The sequence below is a fragment of the Squalius cephalus genome, assembly GCF_949319135.1.
Source record: "Squalius cephalus genome assembly, chromosome: 3".
Lineage (NCBI taxonomy): Eukaryota > Metazoa > Chordata > Actinopteri > Cypriniformes > Leuciscidae > Squalius > Squalius cephalus.
In genome coordinates this window covers 17151895-17178889 of record NC_137124.1, presented here as the reverse complement: position 1 = coordinate 17178889, position 26995 = coordinate 17151895, and the positions used below count along the sequence as shown (strand labels likewise).

General features: G+C 38.8%; 1 protein-coding gene across 2 annotated transcripts in view; it reads right to left on the bottom strand.

Annotated features, from left to right (window-relative positions):
- Positions 1 to 26995, bottom strand: part of shroom4 (shroom family member 4) — a 46171-nt gene that overhangs the window by 5895 nt on the left and 13281 nt on the right. The window contains exons 2-6 of one of the 2 annotated variants that reach the window (XM_079867092.1): positions 22831 to 22982; positions 6081 to 6239; positions 2863 to 5359; positions 838 to 902; positions 56 to 715 (exon numbers count right to left, since the gene is read on the bottom strand). In XM_079867092.1, coding sequence (XP_079723218.1) covers positions 56 to 715; positions 838 to 902; positions 2863 to 5359; positions 6081 to 6239; positions 22831 to 22982 — 3533 coding nt within the window. Of the gene's footprint in view, positions 1 to 55; positions 716 to 837; positions 903 to 2862; positions 5360 to 6080; positions 6240 to 8089; positions 8489 to 22830; positions 22983 to 26995 lie in introns of those variants that run through there. The other variant, XM_079867093.1, reaches the window with a different exon arrangement.

The following is a 26995-nucleotide window of genomic DNA, read 5'->3' as shown; positions in this document are numbered from 1 at the left end:
TCTTCATCATGGATCTTATATGTCATTATACGTGGGGTTGGATTGGATGTTTTACCTTGTGCATGGTTCAGGGTGTGGCAAAGGCTGATGAAGTTCTCTCCTCATGTCATAGTTCTGAAGGGTTACGTCCCTCTCTCTTGGGGGCAAGGCAACAGGTTTAAAAGCCCGACGTGTAAAAGCAGGGCTGGGTGGAGCCACCGAGTACTCTTGACTGCAGCAGTGACGGCTCTCTGAAACCTCCCTCGGAGGAAGACTGTAGGAACGCTGACGTGTCATTTCAGGCACACTGGGGGGACGGGACGTGCACGGCTGTGGCCGAGGTGGAGAGGAAGAGGGAGAGGAATAGACTGGCGGAGAGGAGAAGAGGTTGTGGTGGGATGCCCGCCTCTTGTGGAACTGCTCCCATTTTGGGGGTGGTGGACGAGGAGGCGGGGGCCCTTTTTTCTTTTTTACCTCATCGACACATACTCCATTCTCATCCAGGTCGCTAAGAGTGGACGCACGCATTCTTCTGACATTGGTGTTTGAAATTTGATTCTGAAAATTTTGTGTCTCCATGCTAATGTCGTTCTCTGACATAGTACGGTTTTTAAGGGGTGAAAAAAGATGCTCCTCAGTGCGGCCACCTGTAATGCTGTTGCCACCTTGACCCATGGAGTTCAGAACAACAGCACCTTCTTCTGTCTTGGAGCCTCTTTTACACTTTGAGTAGTCCCTGTGGAATAAGAAATGTTATGCTATACTTCTTCTCAGTAAAGATTTGTCAATAACAATGCATAAAATAGGGGTAATAACAGCTTGAATCTACTGAGACACTATAAAAAACAGAATTCTTACCTCTCTGTCAGGCTGTAGTTTCTGTTTAGTTTTTTTGTTTGTTCCTGTCCCCGCACAGGATGGGCCTGTAAAATACATTTGCCATGTATTTAAAATATATGTATAATTTTTGAAAAAAAGTAGGGCTGTCAAACGATTAATCGCGATTAATCGCATCCAAAATAAAAGTTTGTTTTTACATAATATATGTGTGTGTACGGTGTATAATTATTTTCTATATATAAATACACACACATGCATGTATATATTTAAGAAATATTTGCATGTATATACTGTGTATATATATTTATATTATATATAATTTATATTATATATAAATATTTTACATATAAATAACACATTTTTCTTAAATATATATGCATGTGTGTGTATTTATATATAGAAAATAATTATACTCCATACACACACATATATTATGTAAACACAAACTTTTATTTTGGATGCGATTAATCGTTTGAAAGCCCTAAAAAAAATATTTAACAGACAAATTCATTAATTTAGTAGAGTAGCTAATGTTTTACCTAACCTTATTTGCATTATTCTAACTGCAAAGAAAAACTAAATTAGTAAAGCAGTAAAATGTGATTAATGTAACTTTATACCTTTTCGCCAATCTGTTCTTTAGCATATAGTTTCATCTAAAACAACCCGCTATAGGTGAACCCTGGCATTTAAACGCCTCTGTCAAAAGGGTTTAAATAACATGCTCAATTGTACAATAGAAAAGCAAGAGTGCTCTATGTAACCAAACAAATACTGGTTTACCACTGTTGTGCCAACCATCTAGAGCCCACTTTTTTTAAAAGCACACAAAGTGCAAAATAAATGTAAGGGTTAGATATCCAAAAGTTCCTTCCTTATGAATAGTATCTCTGATTCTCATCTAGAGTACATGGGCTTGATTCCACAACAAGGAAAAATCCCTCTTGAATTTACCTCAATTTGCCCTCAAGGATCAATAAAGGTTGTCTATCTAAATATACTAAAGGAATAAGAATGGCGATCAGTTAGATCATTAATTCCTGTGTAATGCTTTTCAAAACCAAAGGACATGTATTAAAAATAGTGACTGTTGACACATATTCAACATACATATTCAATCTTCCTGTTGTTTTAGAGCCGATTTATGATTTGTATACAGTTCTGGCCAACATTTTGCCTTTTGAGACTCTGAGGAAGGCCAGTTTCAATATATCCTGATCTGTATGAATGCTAATATTAAAATAAGTCTGCACTGAGGACTGAAAACAACGGTCTCATTCCCATCTACATGGCACTATACCAAAGCGTCTTAAAATAACAGCTCAAGTAAAGTATAAACGGTTTCATTCTTATTCAGTTCTAACAGTGCGCATATAAATCAATGCACAAAGACGACACATAATCTTTTACAGATAACATAAAAGTATCAATCTGGTGCATTTTTAAATAAAGGCTCAGCAGGAACTAAACCACAATTTCCATCCCATATGCAATAAGGCTATTTTCAATTCAAAACTATAACAGAAATCAAATGTTCAACATGTATTTGTAAGGACTCATCTTTTAGCTCATAGAAGCCTAGAACTGTAAATAACCACAATAAAGAAAGCAAATCACACCCTCTTTCAGCAATGTTTAATTTCCATCAGGCTATTCATTATAAGCACATATACAGGCTATTCATTATGAATTTATGAGGCTGTAATTTGACAGTGAACTGCAGGAGGAAAGCTTTACTCTTACTTGCATAAATAATTTAAAAACAATGTGGCATGTGCATGTCTATTCCATATATAGTGCATACTATGACATTTACATCCATAAGGTATCCCCCAATACTTGTACATCCTTCTATGTAACTTTAATTAGTAAGGTAAATGGGAAAACCACATAATCACTAATTTAATGTATTGCAATGCTAGTTAATTTTGTTAATGACAGTTAGTATTACTAAATTCTGGCATTTTTATATTAGTGGTTCCCTGGGAAATACTTGACAATCCCTTTTTAAGACAATGGATAATGCTGAATTCCCATTCTTACCTCAGTTGGGGTGTAGCTCCTGGCCTTGTAGGGTGGATTTACGAGGTAGCCATCATACTGATTGTGCTGGGTGGTCACTGGGTGGAACGCTGAGCGAGGTTTTTGGATGTTAGTGGTAGTGTTGCTATAGAAATGCTCAGAGGACTGCAGTGAGGAAGGAACCTGAGGTGTGGGCGGCTGCTTCCGATAGGCATCATGAGATAAAGACTGAGGAACTGTGTCACTGCTTATATTGTGTTCAGAGCGAACAGTTTCTCTCCCGGACTCCCATTCTTGTTCTCTATGTAGCAGCCTCTGCCTCTCCTCCCAGTCCTCCAACATTTGTTGCTCTTTTTCCCTCTCTTTCCTTAATCTTTCCTTCTCCCTCTCTTGTTCTCTAAGCTTCTCTTGCTCCTTAACTTTCTCCTGCTCTCTTTGTTTCTCCTGCTCTCTCTGCATCTGTCTCTCCATCACTTGTTCTTGGTCTTGTTGGGAACTGATAAACTGTCTCCCAGTGTCCAGTGAGTTGACATATGGCACATCTTGATACGAAAACCTTCTCCGGCCCAGGTTTTTGGCCATCTCAATAGGTTCAGGTGAGGATGGATGGTTGGGCCTACACGGCTTGTCTAGCCTCTGATTTCGACTTGTCAGGCTTGATAAGTTTGTTACAGACTGACTCAACTTCCTGCTAGTCTCCTCAAAAAACCTCCTGCGGTCTGCAAAGGGAGGGATGTCACACTCATCTGATCGACCTAAACGGCCACTGGAGGAATTTGTCCTCCCTCTAGTCGATACCATTTTTCCAGACCACATCTGTCCAGTAGCCTCATTTCTCTTACTCTCTGAGGGCTCAGTTTCTGGTTGAAGCTTGCCTTCTGGTGTCCAACGCCATCGCCGTGGTTTACCTGCAGGTGCTATCTCCTCCACCACATGCACATAAACTTGTCTGGCCTGTTGAGGGATCTGAGTTTGGGTCTGAGATGACTGGAAGCCCACAACCCTGGTGCTGGAATGTTCCTCAGCTTGTGTGGTATCAAGAACTTGTTGAGGTATATGTTTGAATATTTGCACGGAGGCAGTGGGCGGTTTGGTAAGAGGTCTTGGGAGGGTTTGGGGTCTGGGTTGATGGTACTCTGGAGGAGCTACTGCCTCTGTGTTGAGATCTGCAACCTCTTCTTCCACGGTCTCTTCACCACAAGGGTTTCTACTCTTCTGCAGCTGAGCCTTCTTCCTCTGGATCTCATTTCTAAGGTTGGTGGCAAAACGGTCACTTCTGCGACGCGACTTGGAGCTACGTAACTGCCGTTTCTGCGACTGCTTTGTGGCATTGCCATTGTCCTCCATTACTTCTCCTCCATTCTCATTTAATTGAGTGTCCACACCTACAGAACCAATGTTATTCTCAATGGTCTGAGAGTTAGTGGTGGAGAATCCATTCCCCGTGGGATTTCCGGGCTTCCCCCACAGATTCTGTCCAGAATCAAGAGGTTCCTCCTCTACCCTGGGATCCTCAAGTTCGGAAGTTGCCACCGAACCAGGCGTGGAACATCGGCTTGCTCCCCACTTGCCCTGAGACTTATTTGGACTAGTATCGCTCAGATAAAGAGGAGACTGTGACCACAGGCAAGTTGGAGATGCACAATGATCACTTTTGTCGCCAGAAATATCCATCATACACAGCTGAGAAGCTAGAAGTTTCTCAGGTGCACTGTGTCTGTGCATTGCTGACTGGAGATTATGTTCTGGTTGGAGTTGGCTTTCAATGTTCTCATCCATATTCCTTTGTGAAAAGGGACTGAGAGGAGGTGAAGGTGCCACCACAGATTTTGAAGAGTTCTCAAAGTCAGTTGCTTTGCCATCTCTCTGAGAGTTTAAAGTATAATAAGTTCCAGTGGTGCACCCTTTACATTCTTGTTCATTGTCTTGTGTTCCATTCAAATAAACATTGCCTGTCAAAACTTCCTGGACTTGGGGTTGATCTTCAACTATGCAGCTGGTTACACTTGGGATGCCTACAGGAGCAGACACACAGCGTTTATCTGTTGGTTGGCCTCTAGTAGCCCTAAAGCTGTCCTTCCTCATGGGTGGCTGCGGTGGCGCACAGTGTTCCTCCTCGCAGCTATAGGACGACGGTCGGACTTTAGCTGCAGTTCTGTCAGACAGTATCTTGGAGCGTTGATGTTCTTCCTGCTGGTTTCCATGGCCACTGGAGGCAGAATGTTGGCCTCCGTCTGGATACCTGCAGGAAGAACCAAGACCCTGGAGGATGTTGTCCATGGAGTTGATCTCCTCAGGCTTGACAGGAACAGTGTAATCAGATGTGTTTGAGCTGGCTGAGAATGAGCTGTAAGCAGAGTCACGTTTGTTGTTGAAGATGACAGGATCAATGGGAGAGAGCTGACTGTCATAGTAACCCTGGTTAGGAGGATTCTCCAGACTCTCCATACTTCCTATTGAGCTGCTGCGGTCTGTGCTGTAGTGCCTGGAGATATGGCCCCACTGCATGGACAGCTCACTGCACAATTAAACAGAAGTGAACCAAGTTAGATAATGTGACACAATCACCATAAGGATTTCAAAGATTGCCTACAAAACGTAACAATGTACACCATTTAATGCCAGCTTAAAATTTCAGCATCAAATAATATCTGTATGAGCTAACTAAACGTTTCACTTTTTTTTTTTTAACAGATATTTTAATTGGATAATAATGTAGGCATTTTCATTCTGTTACAGGTGTTGTAATTAGGTTTCACAGTCTCCTCAGCAAAACACTGACAAACAAATCTCCCAAAACAAACATTACAGTTGAAGTTCAAAGTTAAAGATTAGTCCCTTAAGTCAATGCTGTGTTTTGTACTACAGGCTTTTTTTGTGTTTTGTGTGTGTTTTTGGTCACTCTACTGGTGATCTGTGAAGAATGTCTGAGTCATATGTCTGAAAATAGTGGTGGTATCCGGTGAGCCACATGTTGACATAAGATGTGAGATCACCAGCTTCCTCTTTGATTGTTTTCCTTGTGAAATTTGCTGGAAGCAAAATTCCCTAATTCAACAATGAGATATATATCTCTCCCACTTGCACAGACACAAAGATCTGTTTAAACTATAAGTAGTTTAATGGAAATGTTTCAAAAGGTGTCTAAATGAATGTAAATCACTGAAATTAAGGGAAAGAATGGTCATACAGATTGTTTACTTGAAAACATCATCTGTATAATAGTTATTTATACCAACCTGTTGTCACCTCCAGAGTGCCATGGTACATTGAGAGGTGTGAAGTGGAGCTGCATAGCCGAGGGGCCATCTGACGGATCACCAGTGCCCGTAGTGCAGGATGCCTCTGACAGCTTTGCCAGGTGCCAAGAGTGGGGACGGATCACTGGCACACTGCGCCTGCTCGAAGAACAGAAATACAAGCAAACACAAAGTCAGTAAGAAGTGAATAGACTGAACAGTGTAAGAAGTATAACATCACTCTAATATTCCCAAGTACCAATTACTGACAAAAAGAAACCACAATCTGGAAACCACAGCATTCAAGAATGAAGAAAAGACCCTATACTCCCAAAGAAGTGTCAGTCTAGACAAACACATACAGGAATCAAGGGAAATCTGTTTGACTTCACCATCTGGAACGCTTTCATATCTGCCATCCACTGGATTACTGAAATGGCTAAATGAGGTTCTTTCTAAGACATCTACAGTAAAAAAACAGCCAATTAATTTATAAAGTAGCAGCATTAATGGAACAAGGCCCAGATTCCAGGTACATCCCATCAGTTCCATTGACAGGAGTACAGTATTCACAAACATTCCAGATGGCAATAATGATCCAGAGGGAACAATGTTTTTTAAGAGCTTATTATTCAACTAATAATAATTTAAGTTTTTCCACGGGAGGCTAGAAAAGAATAGAAGCAAAAATGCAATATGTAAGGAAAAACAATCTTTTGGTATAACGCACAGGACAGGAGACATTATACACTACAATTCAAAAGTTTGGGGTCTCTTATGCTCACCAAGGCTGCATTTATTTAATTAAAAATACAGTAAAAACAGCAATACTGTAAAAAAATTATTAAAATAGCCTAACTGGTTTATATTTGAATACATTTTAAAATGTAATTTATTCCTGTGATGCAAAGCTGAATTTTCAGCATCGTTACTCCAGTCTTCAGTGTCACATGATCCTTCAGAAATAATTTTAATATGATGATGTGCTGATCAAGAAACATTTCTTATTATTATCAATGTTGAAATCTGTTGTGCTGCTTAATATATTTGTGGAAACGGATTATGTTTTTCAGAATTCGATGAATATAAAAGAAAGTTTAAAAAACAGCATTTAATTGAAATATAAATCTTATGAAACACTATAAATGGTTTACTGTCACTTCAGACAAATTTAATCATCCTTATTGAAAAAAAATCCACAAATCTTACTGATCTTAAAACACTTGTGAATCAAAGCGATATCTGCTATCTGAGTGAGGTCAGCAAGCAGAAGAATATTTACTCTAATACAACAAATTAAACAAATGAATACACATTAAAAACACACACCTACCACACAAGCAAATATGACATTTAGTAAACAGAGAATTTTCTCTTTTTTTAATTAAAGCATAAACCCAGAGGCACATCAAAATGTAAATATGTCTCTTTCAGAAACCTATAAACAATAAATGTAATTAACATTTCATCCCAATTAATACTTTTGCCTAAAAAACTTTTGCACTCTCAGGATGGTCCCAATTTGCAATTCTCAGGACCCCAAGTTTTCACAAGACAGCTCGTAGCTATATTCGCTTTGTCATCCTCGTCCAATAAACACTGTTGATCAAACATAACACCAAGCTGATCTGAGTCTCCATACAGCTATCTAAAGGAAAAACTTAAACACAGAAACGATAACTTTTTGTCTAAATTAATTTATGACTGAAATTGGGTAGACTATGATCTGTCCTGAGATGGAGTTTTGGTTCAATATGTTCAGATTCACAGAAAACATAAAACTACCAAAGCAATCCAAAATTTACAAAAAACAAAACAAAACAAAAACAAACTCTGAAACCATTTTTCTCAGTTTCAGTGTTGGTGTAGTTACTGCATTTGCCTTAGCACGGCAGTACTGTTCCAGTGAAATTCACCAAACAGAAACAGGCTAACCAGGTTGAAATTAGTCCTGGTTTGACTCCCACTTGAGGTTTTCTGTGCAATACGAAACTTATTTAGATACTCACAGCACTTGACACAACTCCAGATGTTCTCACAGTAAGACAAATAATCTGAGATGAATCCAATCCAAGACTTTTCAGCTATAGGTTCAAGATGAAGTTCAAGTTTAAACCATCAGTAGACGTCTCGTGTCAAAGGACAACCCTGAGGTCTGTGTCTGCTGTGAGTGGTCAGTCTTTATCAGGACCCTAACGACTTCAGCGCTCACATGAGTGAAGGTTGGTGGTCATTTAGCTGTAATGAGGCAGCCAGAGGCTCTGACCAGATTCCTAGTCCAGGAAAAATTAACAGACAAACACTCCCCCCACTTCCCCTCTCAAACAGCAGCTCTCTCTCTCTCTCTCTCTCTCTCTCTCTCTCTCTCTCTCTCTCTCTCTCAATATTTCAAGTTACAACTGAAGACCAAACATTCAGTCCACTAAACAGCATATTCTCTCTCTCGCTCATATACACAGCCTCCCACCCACTCTCTCTAATGACATTAGAGGGAGAGGAAGCGGTGCTCAGACGGAGAGGAAACTATGTTTGGCGGAGATAAAGCGGCAAGCCACTGCTAAAATAATACCTAGCATTCTCTCCTATTATTGTTTGAACGGGGGAAAAATGTGAGGGCCGCTTCCTGTCTCCCTGGGAGAGCAGTCAATTTCGGCCAGCAGTGGTGAGAGAGTGAGGGGAGGTGGGGAGGTAGAGAGAGAGAGAGAGAGAGAGAGAGAGAGAGAGAGAGAGAGAGAGAGAGAGAGAGAGAGAGAGAGAGAGAGAGAGAGAGAGAGAGAGAGAGAGAGAGAGAGAGAGAGAGAGAGAGAGAGAGAGAGAGAGAGAGAGAGAGAGAGAGAGAGAGAGAGAGAGAGAGAGAGAGAGAGAGAGAGAGAGATACTGTATGTGAAAAAAGGGAAACAAATTGGTGGTATAAGACGAAATGATTGAAACGGTGCATTGTCCCTGGGGCATGAGGCCAGGTACATGTATTCTTGCTCTTTTCAATAGTGTAGAAAGCACAACAATGCAAAGCACATAGAAGCAACAGTGTGTGTTTTGTTAGAGAGAGAGAGAGAGAGAGAGAGAGAGAGAGAGAGAGAGAGAGAGAGAGAGAGAGAGAGAGAGAGAATAAAATAGAATTTAACTCATATCAGCTGTGCTTAGTAAACAGCTTTTCCTGCTCAAATCAGAAGGGCTGATAAAAGTCATATTGGGGTCAGTCTGATTAACAACTACAACACTGATTAAACAAAAAACCCAACAATCATGTGTAGGACAAATTATAATGGAGCACAACCTTCCACTAATGGGTTCTTCAGTTGAATTGTTAACACCGTGTCGAGAGTTAAATTATTTTTTGTTCACAACATGCTGTACCAAATCTGTATGAGTAGATAGAAGAATGTTGCCCATTGACAAAACACTGAGGGAAAAAAAACACTGAAATATTTCTCAAAATATCTCTCTAAAATTTCACAGAAGAAAGAAAGTCATATAGGTTTGGAACATGGACATGTTTTAATAACTGTTTGTCCATCTGTGGAAATAATCCGCACTGCTTAAATCTTGTGAAACACGTTTCTCTCTGCAAATAATGCTCTTCACTGCACTAGTTAAAATGTTTGAAGTCACTGTTTGACATTTGTAACAATTTCCCACAGACACCAAACCAAAACACGAGGAGTGAAAGTTTCTATTCCAGTACAAAGTCATGAATGTTTAATAATGTAAGGATCAAGGCAATTTATGAATGATTGTCTGTTGCTAAGCAACTTGGGTTAATGTTATAGCACCACATTAGGGCTTTTCACACTGCATTTAACCCACACCGCATTGTGGTGCCAAACTTGTACAGTGTGAAACGATGCAGTGTTAGAATGTTACAGCTTGATGCTTGGCAACCAATTGCGTCCTCATATTTGCGTGCTTTGGACAGTTACGAAAACAGCACATTGTATATAACCTGTCAATTCTGTGTTTGAGAGGAAAAATGCTGACAGAAAACATGACAATTTGAGTGAAGAAGAGACCATTTTATTCTTACCTTTATATTCCGAAAAGTCCATTCAGTATAATTCGAAAGTACAGTCGGCAATACGAGGAGGCGCAATGCTAGAGCTTTTATGTAAACAGGTCGCATGCTGCGTTCATCCAATCAATGACACGGACACCGTAAATATGCAAATAAGAACGATAACCCAGGGTTTAGGAATAAACAATGTGAAGCATCAGTTTATGAATACCCAGGATTAATTGTTAACCCCCTGGGTAAATTATGACCAGTGTGAAACAAGAAGCAAGATAACCCAGGGTTTAGAATGACCCAGGGTTAAATATTTCATGTGTGAAAAGCCCTATTGTGTCACTCTGTATTACTGCATCCCGATTTGCATATTATCCATCCTAAATGGTATTCGAAATTAGCATTATTGCGTCCAAAACTGTAAGTTTAAGTTTAAATGGTACCAAAGGTAGTACTCGGATGGTCTACTATTTCCGGTGGAAATTTGATGTGTAGATCCATGCACACTTTAACAACTAATGTTACCTACAACCGTTTTTGAGGAGGTTTTGGTTCAGAACTACAATAAAAAATGATTCTGCTACACACCCAAAAGTATGTACGTTTTCTTCACAAAAAGTGTACATTGTTTTAGGCCATAGAAGAAGGCGAATTGGGAGACAGCATATATCTTTGACAACACAAATTTGAGGTTAGCACTGCACAAGAGTGTGGAACATTACCTAAAATTAGCCTTAACTCTGGGTTTTAAACACATCAACCCAGGGTTAAGCCCTTATGTGACACCAATGCAAACTATTATGGGTAGCTGTAGAGTTTAACTTTTACATGCTTTATAGGAACTAAGATTGTGTGTGGCAGCAAAGAAGGGTAATTAAACCATAAACTGATATTATGATATATGATGTCACTGGTTATTGTAAGAAACGTTGGTGACACGCACATGAGTCAGTAGTACTGTATGTTATGTAGTCAAAGATCCTTCCTCTCTCTCTTGTTTTAACAACCAACACAGTTCGTTAGAAGCCCTCTCTCTCTTATTGTAGGGAATACATAAATTACCATGCCCATATCCAAGTATATGTTAATGTTCAAGAATAATACACTGATCAAGAATATAGCATTTCTATAGCGATTTGCACAGATTGTAATTGAGATCTGGGAATACTACTTCTGCTAGGATACAGCTGGTCAACGGTTTCAACTTCTTTGTACTAACAAAGTACAAAATAGTTTCATGGTACTACTATGTATTTTTAAACATTGCACCATGTTTCATTAATTTGTATATCCCTAAATTAATGGACATTAGACCTCAAATTAGCTATTAGCTAATGTTGCATAAAAATTACTGTATATGCAACAATTTAATTCTGTATCGTCCCTGATAAATAAATAAATAAATAATTAAAGCAAGCACGCATGCATGCACACACCACTCTCCACTTTCAGTCGGTGCAATCATCATCATTTGTTTGCCTGTTTCCCGAAAACAGCGAGCGAGACGCACAGGCTGCATTCCATTTAATCACCCAGGCTTTTACCAGTACGGGCACAACGAAAAGCCCAGTCCAGGAAGGGAGCAGTCAAGAGTTGGGCTCTCCAGCACAATAGCATGTTTGTTGTTTTGGATTCTCTTTCACTCTGATTTTAAAGTATTTTTCAAGGGGAAAGAAAGCATGCAAAAATGCAGCGCAGCCTAAAAGCTTATCAGCCACATCAAACCCTTCCTAACTACTTTGGACAGCAGAGAGATATACCAAGTCATGACCCCAGTAGCCTTTCAATCACAAGAGCATAAAGTGAATGAATAAAAGTGTGGGAGACTGCAGACTCAATAACAAACTGCTCTAAACAAACTAAAATAACAGATGTTAAAACAGATGCAGAGCAGTTCACAAGGCTTCACAGTCTACACTCATGTTAACACCACAATTCGTTTACTCTTTCCCTGGCAACTGAACAGAGGTTAATCTAACTGATGGCCTACATCTTGTCCACATATCCAGTATATCAGAGTTATACCACAGAACGTTTTTACTGTGATGAGAGAAGGTGGACTACGGTGCAGAACCCTGGGCTACTTGACCTATTAATAAAAAAGGAAGCCATTTCGATGTACGCAGTCCCACCATAATGCAATCCCAAAAGATGAACCCACACAAGAGGTACTGTATGGATTGATCACTTGACATATTCCAGAAAAAGGAGCATGCCTTTGTCCATTACCACTAAAATATAAATCTTTCTAGATGAAAAACTCTAGATGGCGGAGGCTGATAGGTCCTTATCTCAATCTGCTTGCAATCACATCATTCTCTCTATTGCACAGCTCATTGGTTCCTGCTGTATCAGTAGCCAATAAGCTTGCTGCTCAACCTTCAAATACTTGGTCAGCGGTCAGCATATACTGTAGCAGTTGCAGCACACTTTCAGAAACCCTCCACCTTCCCCAGCTCCACCTGTATAGATCTGCAATGGGTAATTCATGTAGGCTATATTGTGCAGCAGGAGCATGTAGTGTTATCAAAAATATTGATATTTCAATATGTATCGATTCGATACATATCGAAATATCAATATCGATACTGAAATATCTGAAACGGTTCCAATACTCCTTTTCTGCAGTATCGATACACTGAAAACAGCTGTGCGTTCTCACACTCTCATCTCTCCGATAGAGAATTGACATTTTGACACTCGCCTCCTCATTCACTTGTCTCATTTGCTCTAGTTGAATAGTGCTGGTATTGCACATAATTTTAGTAATTTAGTAGTAATTTTCGTGGCTTATTGTGCTTAAACGGTCAAATACATTAAAAAAGTCAAAATGCTGTCTTTCCGGGTATTCCGGTAAATACTGACAGTTTTGGAACATAAATGTAAATAGTTGAGAGAAAACGCATGTTTTTTAACAGTATATTGGATCCGTGCATAATCTCTTAAAGTGACAATAGCTTAATAAACCTGGTGCTGTCTGTCATGTTAATCAAAGAACAAAAGACAAAGAGAAAATTACTCTTCTTGTTTTGTAACTTTAATTGTGAGCATATGTTTTAAATTTTTACAATGAAAACTATCCAGTGTTATTTTACATTTGATTACTTTCCTTTCTGTAGTAGTTTCTATCTGAATACTGTCAGACCCACCTGAAAAACTAAAAGCCATGTTTATATAATGTCTCTTTATTCTATTGTATTTATTTGTGCCATCATTTGCAATTTGTTTATTTGTTCTTATTTTATTACTGACTGTTTACTTTTTTTCTGTAAATGTAGTTCAACTATTCAAATAAAGCCTTCCTGAGCTTTAAGCTATTACAACAAAATTACCCCAATTATCTGTATGGCGGTATATATGGCAGTTTTCCCCGTGGTCTCGAAAATGGTATAGAATATCGAGATACTATTTTCAAGGTATCGTATCGAAGTTGGAAATTCCAGTATCGTGACAACCAGAGTTTGAAATTAACACCTGCCAACCCGCCAAATGTGGATAAAAATGAACTGTGGCGGGTAACGCTGTAAAATCACTAGCAAATTTGGCGTGTTACTTAATGTTTACTCACTTTTGCTGGGGAAGTTCGTGTAAGCCAAATCTGCGCAGATTTAGCGCAAATACTCGTGAGTCATCGTGATATATTAAATACAGCGTATTGCGCATATCTGGCTTACTTGAACATGCCCGTCACTACGCAACAAATAACGGTGCGCTTATTAATTTGCATTGATGCAATAGCGAAGATAAAAAAGCATTTGGTTAACAGAAAAGAATTTGTTATTTTTCAACATCCTACATTTTTTGATGTTCTTTGTACTGTATTGATCTGTCCACATAAAATAAATTTTTGGTGGAGGATGAAAGAGGAGGGGAGGAGATGGCTGGATGACAGGATGTTGTTTGAATAAGAAATGAATGTATGAAATCCAAAAAAATGTTTATATATATATATATATAAAAAAAAAAGCTGTGACGTAGTTGATCTGGTTCATTTAGAAGTTCTGAATGGCCGGTAACTTAAAAATTTAGTAGCCGAACTGGCTGGTGAGTGAAAAAGTTAATTTCAAACCCTGGTGACAACACTAGCAGCATGTCTTTCTTGCTCACAACACCATCATGTATGTATTGGCAGTAGCAAGTCCCATACTTGCTCTCCAGAAGCAGCAGCAATAACCAACAGCAGCAGTGTAGCATATCTATTCGGCCAAGATCAAACACATGAACAGTGTCATACCCATTACCATGCCAAACAATGTTATTAAATTTAACATCTTTAGCAAATCTCAAAATGATTATCCATTTTTCATATTGTCGGCCAAAGCCTTCAAATAATTATCGACTACCAATGCATCCCTAATATAAACATATACAGAAATCCAGCACATTTTCTAAACTAAAAACAGCACAGCAAGCCATAAAACTATAAATTCTGAGCATTCAAATTTGATCAAAAACACTGAGGCTGACATGTGGAAAGTTTTGGAGTCTGAAAGATCTTAGAGTTTTGTTCTTAATATGTGGAAAGTCAGGAGGGGGGTGGTGGTCTTGGGAATGTAAGGAATGTCCATTGTTTTGGCATTGAGTCTCCTTTGTTCTTTCTTGTTCCTTAGCACAGCGGACAGGGTCTTACCGTGAAACTGCTTTTTCTTGAAGCTTCCTGAGTTTGATGTCTCTGTCCTTCATAACTCTCCTCCACGGCCTCTCCAAACCACAAGATCATAAACTCATAGAGTGAAGTGCAACTGGGGTTTCTCCCTGAGAGACCAGGCAACCTTTGATAGATGATTACTGAAGTGGCTCTCCACACTTTATTTCCTCATGAGAGAAGTGGTGCTTACAGTTTTATATCAGCATTTGGCCAGTTGGCTTTTACAGTTGATTACAGCCATTGGTTCCTGTAATGCGATTTGCACATGGCTAAAAGTATCATTTATTAACTGCTCTTTTTCTATTTAAACGCTGCAAGAAATGCTGAGACATGGAACATTGGTAATGATTAAAGGTAATGTGTGTAATACTAATACATTTATTTGAATTACACCCAATAATGTGAACACTGTGATTTCAAAATATCCCTGTTTGTTTGAGCAGCCCAATATGTACATGTCAATTTCTGGCTCAACCAAAGTCGTCTCTGGGGTGGTTTAAAGGTATGGTTGAAAATTCAGTTTTCATTTACTCATAGTCCATACCTATATTACTGTCTTCTGTAGAACACAAAATAAGATATTTCTGGGGTCTAAACAACATCAAAATCCAAATATTCTGATTGGAAAAAAATTGGGGAATGACTATTGCAATTCCATTTGGTACCACTAGCAGGTCAGAAATGACACACTGCACCTTTCAAATTTAAGCTGTTATGTACAGTGAGGAAAATAAGTATTTGAACACCCTGCTATTTTGCAAGTTCTCCCACTTAGAAATCATGGAGGGGTCTGAAATTGTCATCGTAGGTGCATGTCCACTGTGAGAGACATAATATTAAAAAAAAAAATCCAGAAATCACAATGTATGATTTTTTAACAATTTATTTGTATGATACAGCTGCAAATAAGTATTTGAACACCTGAGAAAATCAATGTTAATATTTGGTACAGTAGCCTTTGTTTGCAATTACAGAGGTCAAACGTTTCCTGTAGTTTTTCACCAGGTTTGCACACACTGCAGGAGGGATTTTGGCCCACTCCTCCACACAGATCTTCTCTAGATCAGTCAGGTTTCTGGGCTGTCGCTGAGAAACACGGAGTTTGAGCTCCCTCCAAAGATTCTCTATTGGGTTTAGGTCTGGAGACTGGCTAGGCCACGCCAGAACCTTGATATGCTCCTTTCAGAGCCACTCCTTGGTTATCCTGGCTGTGTGCTTCGGGGTCATTGTCATGTTGGAAGACCCAGCCTCGACCCATCTTCAATGCTCTAACTGAGGGAAGGAGGTTGTTCCCCAAAATCTCGCAATACATGGCCCCGGTCATCCTCTCCTTAATACAGTGCAGTCGCCCTGTCCCATGTGCAGAAAAACACCCCCAAAGCATGATACTACCACCCCCATGCTTCACAGTAGGGATGGTGTTCTTGGGATGGTACTCATCCTTCTTCCTCCAAACACGTTTAGTGGAATTATGACCAAAAAGTTCTATTTTGGTCTCATCTGACCACATGACTTTCTCCCATGACTCCTCTGGATCATCCAAATGGTCATTGGCAAACTTAAGACGGGCCTTGACATGTGCTGGTTTAAGCAGGGGAACCTTCCGTGCCATGCATGATTTCAAACCATGACGTCTTAGTGTATTACCAACAGTAACCTTGGAAACGGTGGTCCCAGCTCTTTTCAGGTCATTGACCACCTCCTCCCGTGTAGTTCTGGGCTGATTTCTCACCTTTCTTAGGATCATTTAGACCCCACGAGGTGAGATCTTGCATGGAGCCCCAGTCCGAGGGAGATTGACAGTCATGTTTAGCTTCTTCCATTTTCTAATGATTGCTCCAACAGTGGACCTTTTTTCACCAAGCTGCTTGGCAATTTCCCCGTAGTCCTTTCCAGCCTTGTGGAGGTGTACAATTTTGTCTCTAGTGTCTTTGGACAGCTCTTTGGTCTTGGCCATGTTAGTAGTTGGATTCTTACTGATTGTATGGGGTGGACAGGTGTCTTTATGCAGCTAACGACCTCAAACAGGTGCATCTAATTTAGGATAATAAATGGAGTGGAGGTGGACATTTTAAAGGCAGACTAACAGGTCTTTGAGGGTCAGAATTCTAGCTGATAGACAGGTGTTCAAATACTTATTTGCAGCTGTATCATACAAATAAATAGTTAAAAAATCATACATTGTGATTTCTGGATTATTTTTTTTAGATTATGTCTCTCACAGTGGACATGCACCTATGATGACAATTTCAGACCCCTCCATGATTTCCAAGTGGGAGAACTTGCAAAATAGCAGGGTGTTCAAATACTTATTTTCCTCACTGTATATGGATAATCTATTGCAGTAGTTTTTTTTTCTGACATACGGTGTGCCAATTGCTCAATAAATCCAGACGTATATGCCAAAGCAAGACAGCAACGCTTCCCTTCCCTCACGTGGCTTTCCTGTAAAGACCTACCCTTCCTTTAAGTCTGAGCATGAGTGTGTGAATCTAAATATCTTAAACGTATACGCTCGCAGTCCAAATAAGGTCCGTTTCTGACTTGGCTTAAGTCAGGGACAAAATATGTATTTAAAAACAGTTCTTCCGCCCCTGACAATGGTTATTTACTGTAAATAAACATTTCTGTCCCATGGTTCCCAGCTCAGCTCCTAAAGCTGCTATTACAGTCAGCATGTGTAACAGGAAGTGGGAGTTGGAACTAGGAGGAACCAGACATCCAGAAATTTTAGGAGCACACTGTTCTCTGTTGCAAGATGGGCACCACCACACTTCCAGGCAGAGCACAAAAGGTTTATATAATACACAAACTGTACTCTTTCAGTGTGAATAATACATTTTCATACTTCTAGTACTTAACTAAACAAGTTCGCAACTCAAAAGATTGAGTTTAAACACTGAATTAGTGTGCGCAATCCTAAATTCGGTCCAATGGACAAAGTGCATCAAATCTGCATTCCAGACAGCTGCTGAAGAACAATAGAAAGTGTGTGTGCAGGAAAACAATACGGTGTGTCTCTGGACACGGCATACCACAAACATCCTTTAACTGTACAGCTCACCTTCCCATTCACAAAGAAAAGCCGGGGGCACAACAGCTCTAATCCAAAAATATAGATTAAAAATCTGTCATTATTGAAAAATATCAATAAAATTAGTTGTGTTTTTTCAAACAGATTTCTTTATACCAGAGGGGACCCAATAAGCCTTGATTTAATGATTTAAATTTAGTTATATTAACATAATCCTAATTAACTAAATAAAAAAATAAATGGTAACACTTTAGTTTAGGGTCCAATTCTCACTATTAACTAGTTGTTTATTAACATGCATATGACAGTTTACAACTGAAAATTTGCATGACATTCCTCCATAGCGAGGTGGTAACGTCACGGTTTTTGAAGCAGTTAAATGTACAGCTTCGCTATTAGTAGAGACGCTGCCATCAAACACTGTTGAGAGCTGCCCTCCCTCTCTCTCATTCTTTCTCTCTCAATAACTGCCTATCAATGGCTCAAGTCTCAGTTAGCTGGTATAATTTAAAATTTCTAATGATTGGCAGGGAGGTTGTCATTAAACACACACACACACACGCACAGAAAAAAACATCTCTATCGTGCTGACTGAATAGTCATACATTCCTTGGCCTTGAAATGGAGGTGGAAATGAGCCCTGCGTGATGCATGTGACCTCTACTGACGTCCAAAGATGCACACACACACAAACACACCATTACAAAAACCTCACATACACAAAGTCATACTTAAGCCCCTTCCTTTTAGCCATAACCCAGAAATGAAGATTCTCTTTTACACACACACACCAGCAACAACAGAAAGCTGATACAACTATTCTCGATAATGCAGAAAGGTCAATAGTGATTTGTTTGCTAAAGGTTAAAGGTGAGGAACAGTGACTATGAAAAGTCGGTAAAGCCATTTGAATGTCCTCACAATGCAGACACGATTTAAACATGGCGGCAACGGCACTGATCTTCTTCAATGACACAGCAGTGCCTCTGTTAGATTGATTGCCAAGCATGAATAAACATGCATTCTAACCAATCCAACCAATTCGTTTTATACAAAAACAGGCTGCATGCAAAAAGACAACATATACAGCAACAGTCTATCCGCATACAACAATCAAATCTGATTCCTTCAAGAGCCTCCGGCACAGTTCCACTGGTGTGACTAGGGATCAAACCCACAAACAGAAAAATACAACACACACACACACACACACACACACACACAGTAGGATGTGCTCCCTAGAAAACCACAGCAAGAGAGAAACCGCAGGCAGGGTAATAACACAAAGACTGCAGCATTTCTGACTTGCAGCCAAATAAACGGATTTAAAAAGAAAAGGAATTTTTTCCATCTCTACACTCCTCTCCTCTCCTCTCCCTCACTCCTGAACCTCTGACTCTGTGGCTAGCTTCTGCAGAGCTGGTGTTTGGATGGCTATCCTAAACCTGGAGGTTTAAAAGTTCAGATTTTTCTTTGGCTAAAAGCATGTTTATAGTCTGAGACTGTAAATCTAAATTCTTCCACCTTAAGTGCACTCAAGTACGTTGTGTTTTGCTGTAAAAAAAATATATATATATTCTCACGAGAATTCTTGTGTTTTGAGAATCTTGTGAGTGAGGGGTTGGTGTCTGAGTATGAACAAAAATAAACAGCATATTGAATTGGTTTATTTACAACAGATAAGATAAATAGAGAATGTCAAGAGGTTAGATGATTGTCAAGAGGTTTGAGAATGAGGTTAAAGAACGATGAGAGATTATAAAATGAGGTCACAGAAGTTAAAGAGTATTGAAGCAAGAGAATGAGATTATAAAAGTTAGAAACTGTTTAAAGGCTTTAGAATAAGGGTATACAGGTTAAAGCATACTTAAGAGGTTCAAGAATGTGTTTATTAGGAATACATCAATAATAAAATTCTAGCTGATACCAGTATGGTAGATATTAAAAATCAATTAAATTTAGTCTAAATAAATGAAAAAAAAAACAAACAATTATATTGAAATTTATAATGTACAGTATGAATAATGGATATTTAGAGATTTGCTAAAATGTTAGTAAAAATGTGTTAGATAACAGCATTTGTAATCGAAATGTAAAATGTAAATCTCTAATACCGGCAGGTAACTGATATTATACCAATATATTGTGAATAATCAGGTTAGAGAATAAGCTTTCAAAAGTTATAAACTGTTGAGAGCCTATAAAATGGGATTCAAGTGATACTCCACACAAAAATGTCTAGATGCTGTCCCAGATATATATGACTTACTTTCTTCAGATGAACACACATGAAGATTTTTAGGAAAAGAATATATCTATATATGAAGAGTTCAGATGCAAAAGCCTCTAAGTGCCATCTGAAATTTTCTTCTAGAATGATAATTTTTATAAACCTTGTATATTTAAGTTAAGTAATTTCACTCAAATGACAATTAATAGGTAATTTGCATGGCCATTTAAGTGAAATTATTGAATTTATATATACGAGCTTGACAAAAATTATCATTCTAGAAGAAAATTTCAGATGGCACTTAGAGGCTTTTGCATCTGAACTCTTCATATATATATATATATATATATATATATATATATATATATATATATATATATATATATATATATATATATATATATATATATATATATATATATAAATAATATATATATATATATATATATATATATATATATATATATATATATATATATATATATATAAATAATATATATATATATATATATATATATATATATATATATATATATATACCAAAAGTTGCCGCTTCAAAAACCACACAAAAAACAAACATGACGGTAATCCATACAACCCCAGTTGATGAATTAATGTCTTTTGAAGTGAAATAATAGGCGTGTGTAAAAAAAAAAAAAAAAAAACATACTAATATTTCAAAAAAAAAAAATAACTATAAACCATCACTTCCGACCAACTGTCATACGGCTCAACAGAGATAGATTATTTTTCTATAAAGAAGGTTTTTGTAATGCTTTTTTTATTGCATTTTCTTGAACACTTACACAACCAAATGTGCATCACGTCTGTAACAACACATAAAAATAAGGTTTTTAAAATTATAAACATAAACAGGACATAAAAAAAATTAGTTATACAAGTTAGAAAATGCTGAGAGGCTACAGATTGATGGAACAGAATATTTAAGCTAGAGAATGAGGTTATGAAAGCTTTATGAAAGTTTTTTTTACTGAGACTGTTGGTGAAAAGAATGAAGAGAGGAGATTGTGGCTTTATTGAGTGGGAGGAAGGGAGGACAGTATAAATAAATGAGAGAGGAGAAAGAAGATGAAAGAGGGAGGAGTGTGGGACGTACACTCAGCTGTCTGGTAGCTACTAATGCAGTGAGGCCTCAACACACTGGAATGTGCAGGACTCAGCCGACTGGACGTCCAGTCCAGACTCAACAACAACACAGCACCTCATTTACCCTGCACACATAAATCTAGCAATAAAAGATAAACATTTATCACCAACTGCATGTGAGTGCATCACTAAAATTCTTCAAATGTTTGCGAGTGTGCGCATGTGTTGGTTAGACGCCTCAACTGCGCCTCTGCACACAGCCACAGTGAGGCGCTATCACATGACACTTTGATTTTCCACATGCCTGGAAAAGGAAAAACCCCTGTGGTCAGGGACCAACACTGACCTGGATACAGCTCAAACATGCATGTCCTGATAACTAGGAGTAATATTGACATCTGATTCTAGAAGATCTGATTCTAGATCAGGCTACTGTGAGTGAGTCAAACAGGGTGTGTCAGTCAATTTTATCTGTCATGGGTGACAAAACTCTCCTGTCTGCCAAACTCTGCTGATGTCAGCTTGCATCACACCAGCTAAAATAAACAACTGACACATAATCAGAGGCTACTGGTGGATTTAGCCACTGCGCAGATGCTCTCTCACAGCGAAACACTGCATATCCTGGTCACATCCTCTAGGTGTGATGTTTCAGAAATCAAAATGTCAGTTTTACAGTGTGATCATGGCAGTTTCAAGGCACGATCATCATATTAGCATAATATTGTGAGCAAAGAAAGTACATTGTATATTATTGATAGTATAGTGATGTTTGAAGCTCGCACAGTAATCACTTGCAAACCCTTCAAAGTGGCGAATTTGCATGAAATGACTGGATTTTGTCTATAAAAATTCACTAATAAATGGTAAATGTGACCGCATCTTACGTTAGCTTATATGTGTGCATGTCTGAGTGTCTACATCAAAATGGCAATTTTACTATAAAGGTGCAATCGCATTAGTTGGTCAACACACACAGCGAATTTGCATGATAAACTGAACCCAATGCAAAATCTATACAGGGATTTTTCCCCCAATGCAAAATTCCTTTTGAAAAGATTGGATTTCGTCAACAAAATTTTGCATAAAATAAATAAAATATGAAGTATTGTTTTCTGTGAAAATTATTTGTTTTATTAATGATTAAAACAAACAAATATCTGCAAATATTAAAATATATAAAAAAAAACTTAATTCAAAGGGAAGTTTTAATAACTCAATGACATTTGTTCTTGTTTTTCATGACTTCATTTTTTCATTTGCATCTCAAGTGAATGCATCTTGGTTTAAATGTGTTTAGATAATTGAATTATAAAATAGTAAGGAAAGATATACATTTTTTTACAATGTATGCAACATTTAATGTCATCATGACTTAATAAATTTAAGATGTTCTGCTCTGATTTAAGACCTTTTTAAGTCCTTAATTTGGGTAATGGTTAAGACTTTCAAGACCCGCAGAAACCCCGAATAGTGTAGCAATGTATGAAGCTCACACAGACGTCACTTTCAATCCAAGCAGCCTTCTGTGGGTCAACGCAGCAAATTTTCATGACATATTGAACCCGAGGCAAAATCTGCACAGAGAATTATTTCGCCCCCACATGAAATTCCTGATCATGTGGATACCAAATGAAATTTCTGAATTTCACCCTTGAAAATTCCCAGAACAACAGTAAACGTGTCCAAAACTTAAGTCAGCGAATGTGTATGTCTGTGTCTGCATACCTTCGGACGACGATTTTGAGAATCCTGTAAGAACCTTTGATGAGGATGAGAGCTTCTTGACGGGAGCCGTAGAGAGCAGAGCCATTAATGTTCACCAGTTCATCCCCCACTCTCAACTTCTTACACTGAGCCGCTTTTCCTCCATCTTCTATCTATAAGCAAGAGACAAAAACAGTTTAAGGTTAAATATAATGTTGCGCTTTGTGTCCACACACCACAGAAGGGAAAAAAAATACATTTCTGAGGTCCTCTGGAGAAAAAATGCCATATAGCAACACGTATTCTCTCTCAAAGAGGACATAGAGGTTAAACGCTTAAATCAGAGAAGTCCAGACACACTTGACAGAACTTACTTACAGATAAGCACGTTTACCCACACAGCCATGTACTGTATATGCACAGAGTTCACAGCCATTCATCAAACATTTGTACAGACACACAATACCAAGTCATTCCATTAGGGAGCCTCCTACATAAAATAGGACAAAGGGTCAAAGATCAGCTCCAAAAGTCAAGTAAATCCCATACACAAAATATTAGACCAGCCAAAACATACACAATCACACTTTCACTCAGTCACGCACATGTAAATCTCAGCTTCTAACATAAACGCACACACTTTATGTTTGGCGGACACATACATTACAACAGAGTATCATATTCAGTTTTAGGTCTTACATTAAATCCCATTTCTCTTCACACAAATCCATCCATCAAAATACACAGCTAATGCCACAAAGCTTTCAAATTGAAGTCACATTTCTCTTTACAGCAGCTACCGTCATGCTGCGGACCAGGGGTTTCAAACTACAGGACAAACTACAGAAGTGGGCTATTGAGAATTAGCAGGACTTTTAAGAACTACTGTATAAACTTGATTGCCATAAAATCTAATTTAGATTACAGAGCGGTTCAAATTTACATCCAAATGGTAAATAAATCACATAGCCAGACATTCTTTTTTAAACAATGGGATTTAATGGAATTAAACACGCCATTATTTTAAGCTGCAACTTAAAATAGTAGTTTAAACAGTAAATGGTGCTTGCAATGACAAGGTCATGGGTTCAATTCCCAGGGATGTCACTTTGGATAAAAGTGTCTGCCAAATGCATAAATGTAAAACTAAAAATAAAGAAATCATGAGATTTCATCATGAGAAATTATAAAAGCCTACTGCATATGACAAAAGATTGTCTTAAATAGGTTTATATTCAGCATGCAACACATCACAAAAACAGGCTATTTTTTTCTTGACTTTGTCTTGAGTATGTTTACTGGTTCTGCTTCGGAGTAAAAAAAAACATGCTCGGATTCACATGCCACCATTTTGTAACAAGTGAGCCCCGTGTTTCAACAATGAAACCAAATCTTTCTGAAACATGTTCACACACTATACCATTTTTGTAAGACTCATCCAATGCCAACTGTCGGTCTGCATTGTAGAGTAAACAGATGCACATGTGTTGTGTGTGAATGTTCGTATGCGGTGAGCATTGCAGGAATATTTGAGCGTGGTTTTTGGGGAGATCAAAGACAGAACGTGTCCAGAGGGGCATAAAGGGAATATTCATGCAGCCTGAATAAAATGCTCAGTGGGGGACAGCGAGTGTCAGGATGTGGGTAGAGTTCATACTTCACAAAATATTCAGTAAGATTTTGTCTCATAAGCAGACCCAGACAGAATCTGGAGACGTTCTTGCATTTTCTGTGCTGATTTTGGGTGAAAATCTGCAACATTTCTGTGAAATGAATTTATAATGGATAAAATAATTAAACCCGGTAGCTGAAAGCATAATCAAATCAGCCAAACATATTTAATAACCGAGCATGCACGGGCAACTTTGTGAATGACGGATGTTTGTGGAAATCTGCGGAGATCAGCAAGTCAGATTTCAGGTGGGCAGGCGGTTCACTAGTCAACTCATGTGACCTGAAAGAGCAGAGACTTCAAAAGAGACCAGAGATGGTTTTGGGACACAGAAGAGCAGATGAAGACAGAAATATTCCATCCCCAAGACTAAAAGTTACAGTTAATGACTTTCTGAGTCCAATGTCAGGCCATCTAAGAGAGTCTGTTGGGCTAGGTTTTGCAGTGTGTTTAACTAGTTGGCTCTAGCCTTTAAATAACTTTTGGATACACTACAGGATATTCTCTGGTTGTTCTTCACATCCTGAGGAGAAAAGACATAACATCACTCAGAGATGCTGACTGAAGGACTGTCTATCAGTGAATGAGGGCTGAAGTCTTTCTAATGTATTTGGCTGGTTTAAGATGCAAAAATGGCTGGTTGCATGTAATGGAAACATTATTCAGATGTATGGTCACAATTACAGCCTCGCTGAGGACATTGCTCTTTCTTGCTCCATTCTTCCTTCCCATCTGCTCCAAACAGACTGTTTCTACGGATACCACAATCAACATCCGCAAAGCCCTTCAGCCTGGACCACAGGGGCTTCATCTCAATTCTGAGAGGTTGCATGTGTTTGTTTGTGCATGCAACACAGATGACACAGGTTGAATAATTATTTTTCCACTTGATTTTCAACTGACTGAATGAGTGTACCATCTCAGACCTGAATTCATGCAGCAAATCGAATAAACCTTCTGTGCAAGTCTAAATGAAACCGGTGTACAGTATGTTCTCCAGGTGCATTGGTACAGGAGAGAAGTGATGTAGCCTGACCTTCCATTAGTTAATCAAACTCAAAACAAATACAGCCTTTTTCCACCCTAAAATCCAATCTGCTGCATATACTCCACTGGAAAAAGCCCGGTAACCCTCATAACAGGTATGTTTTATGGCCGGATATGTAACACTATTGCACAAAAAGAACAAATTCACATAGTTGGCAGGCATGCACGAGTGCCCCCTTGGCAATAAAACAAACTCACACGCACCTTCTTACCTCATAAGATTCCAAAGTGCTCAGAACTTCCAAAACTCCCTGTGAGGAAGACCGGGAAACCAAAATAAAATGAGAGGGAAGAAGATAAAAGAGCATTCACCCGCTATCCTCCACTAAATCTGTTTAACGGGTACCCGGGGCCATGATGTAATGGCACTTCAACCGTGCGTGTTCGCTCTCAGATCTTGTTGAATTATTTAGAAAACCTAGAGTGAAGAACTTTTGTCAAACTGTTGGCGTCAGCTGGTGCACACACCACATGGACTTCACTGAACCTCCATCCTTCGCTCTCTCTCTCTCTCCCTTCCTGTATGCCCACCCAGTAGTCTCATTCTCCCACTCTTTCTTTCCTTTCCCTTGAGCTCATGTTCTCCTTAAAGGGTTGATAAAAATAACTGCAACCACACCTATGTTCCATCAGACCTGTGTGTGTGTGTGTGTGTGTGTGTGTGTGTGTGTGTGTGTGTGTGTGTGTGTGTGTGTGTGTGTGTATACGAGTGCTTGTTTGGCTTGGGCATGAGCACTGACTTGCTCCCTGGTGATCGTGAAATAAAGTTCACAAAGAGACCTTTATGGAGGGTTGAACAGTCCTACGTGACAAATCCCTTTCGGTCTCCCCATTCCTTTAATCTCCCTCAGGAGTGACCACTCCTTACATGCCATGCGAAGAATAAGATTTTCCGTACCCATTCTTCAAAAGAGACCTGTTGGAAAATATGGTTGAGGAGGTGAATGTTAGGGGGAACTTTCTGCCTGAGACTTTTTTTGTTTATAAAAACACCCAACATGAGTAGTGAGGGCAGAGGCTACAGCAAACAAACGGCACCACTGTGATTCCTTTCCAATCACTCCTTTTCAAGATAAAATACGGTCTGCGTTTTAGCTAAAGGAGGCGAGAAACGCCTTAAATTACAAGAGAAGGACTCGAAAATTATAAGTCCCAGGATGGGAATAGTTTTAATACAATAACGGCTTTGAAAGGCAATTCCTAGTTATGCTGTCAGTGTACCGAAAAATGCATTTCCACTCCCAAGCTCAGAGACCGCAGGAGGGAGGGGTGTCTGTTAGTGTCGGACAGTGATGAAGCAAGTTAGTCTTCACCTCTCCCACTACAATATGTTTGCTAAATTCAGCACAAAGGACATGTGGGCTGACCCAGAACTACACACTGCATACAATCTAATATTAAATAGGTTAACATTAAAAAAAGACCAAGATCATATGATGTCTCTAGTCCTGAGTGAGGGCAAAACTC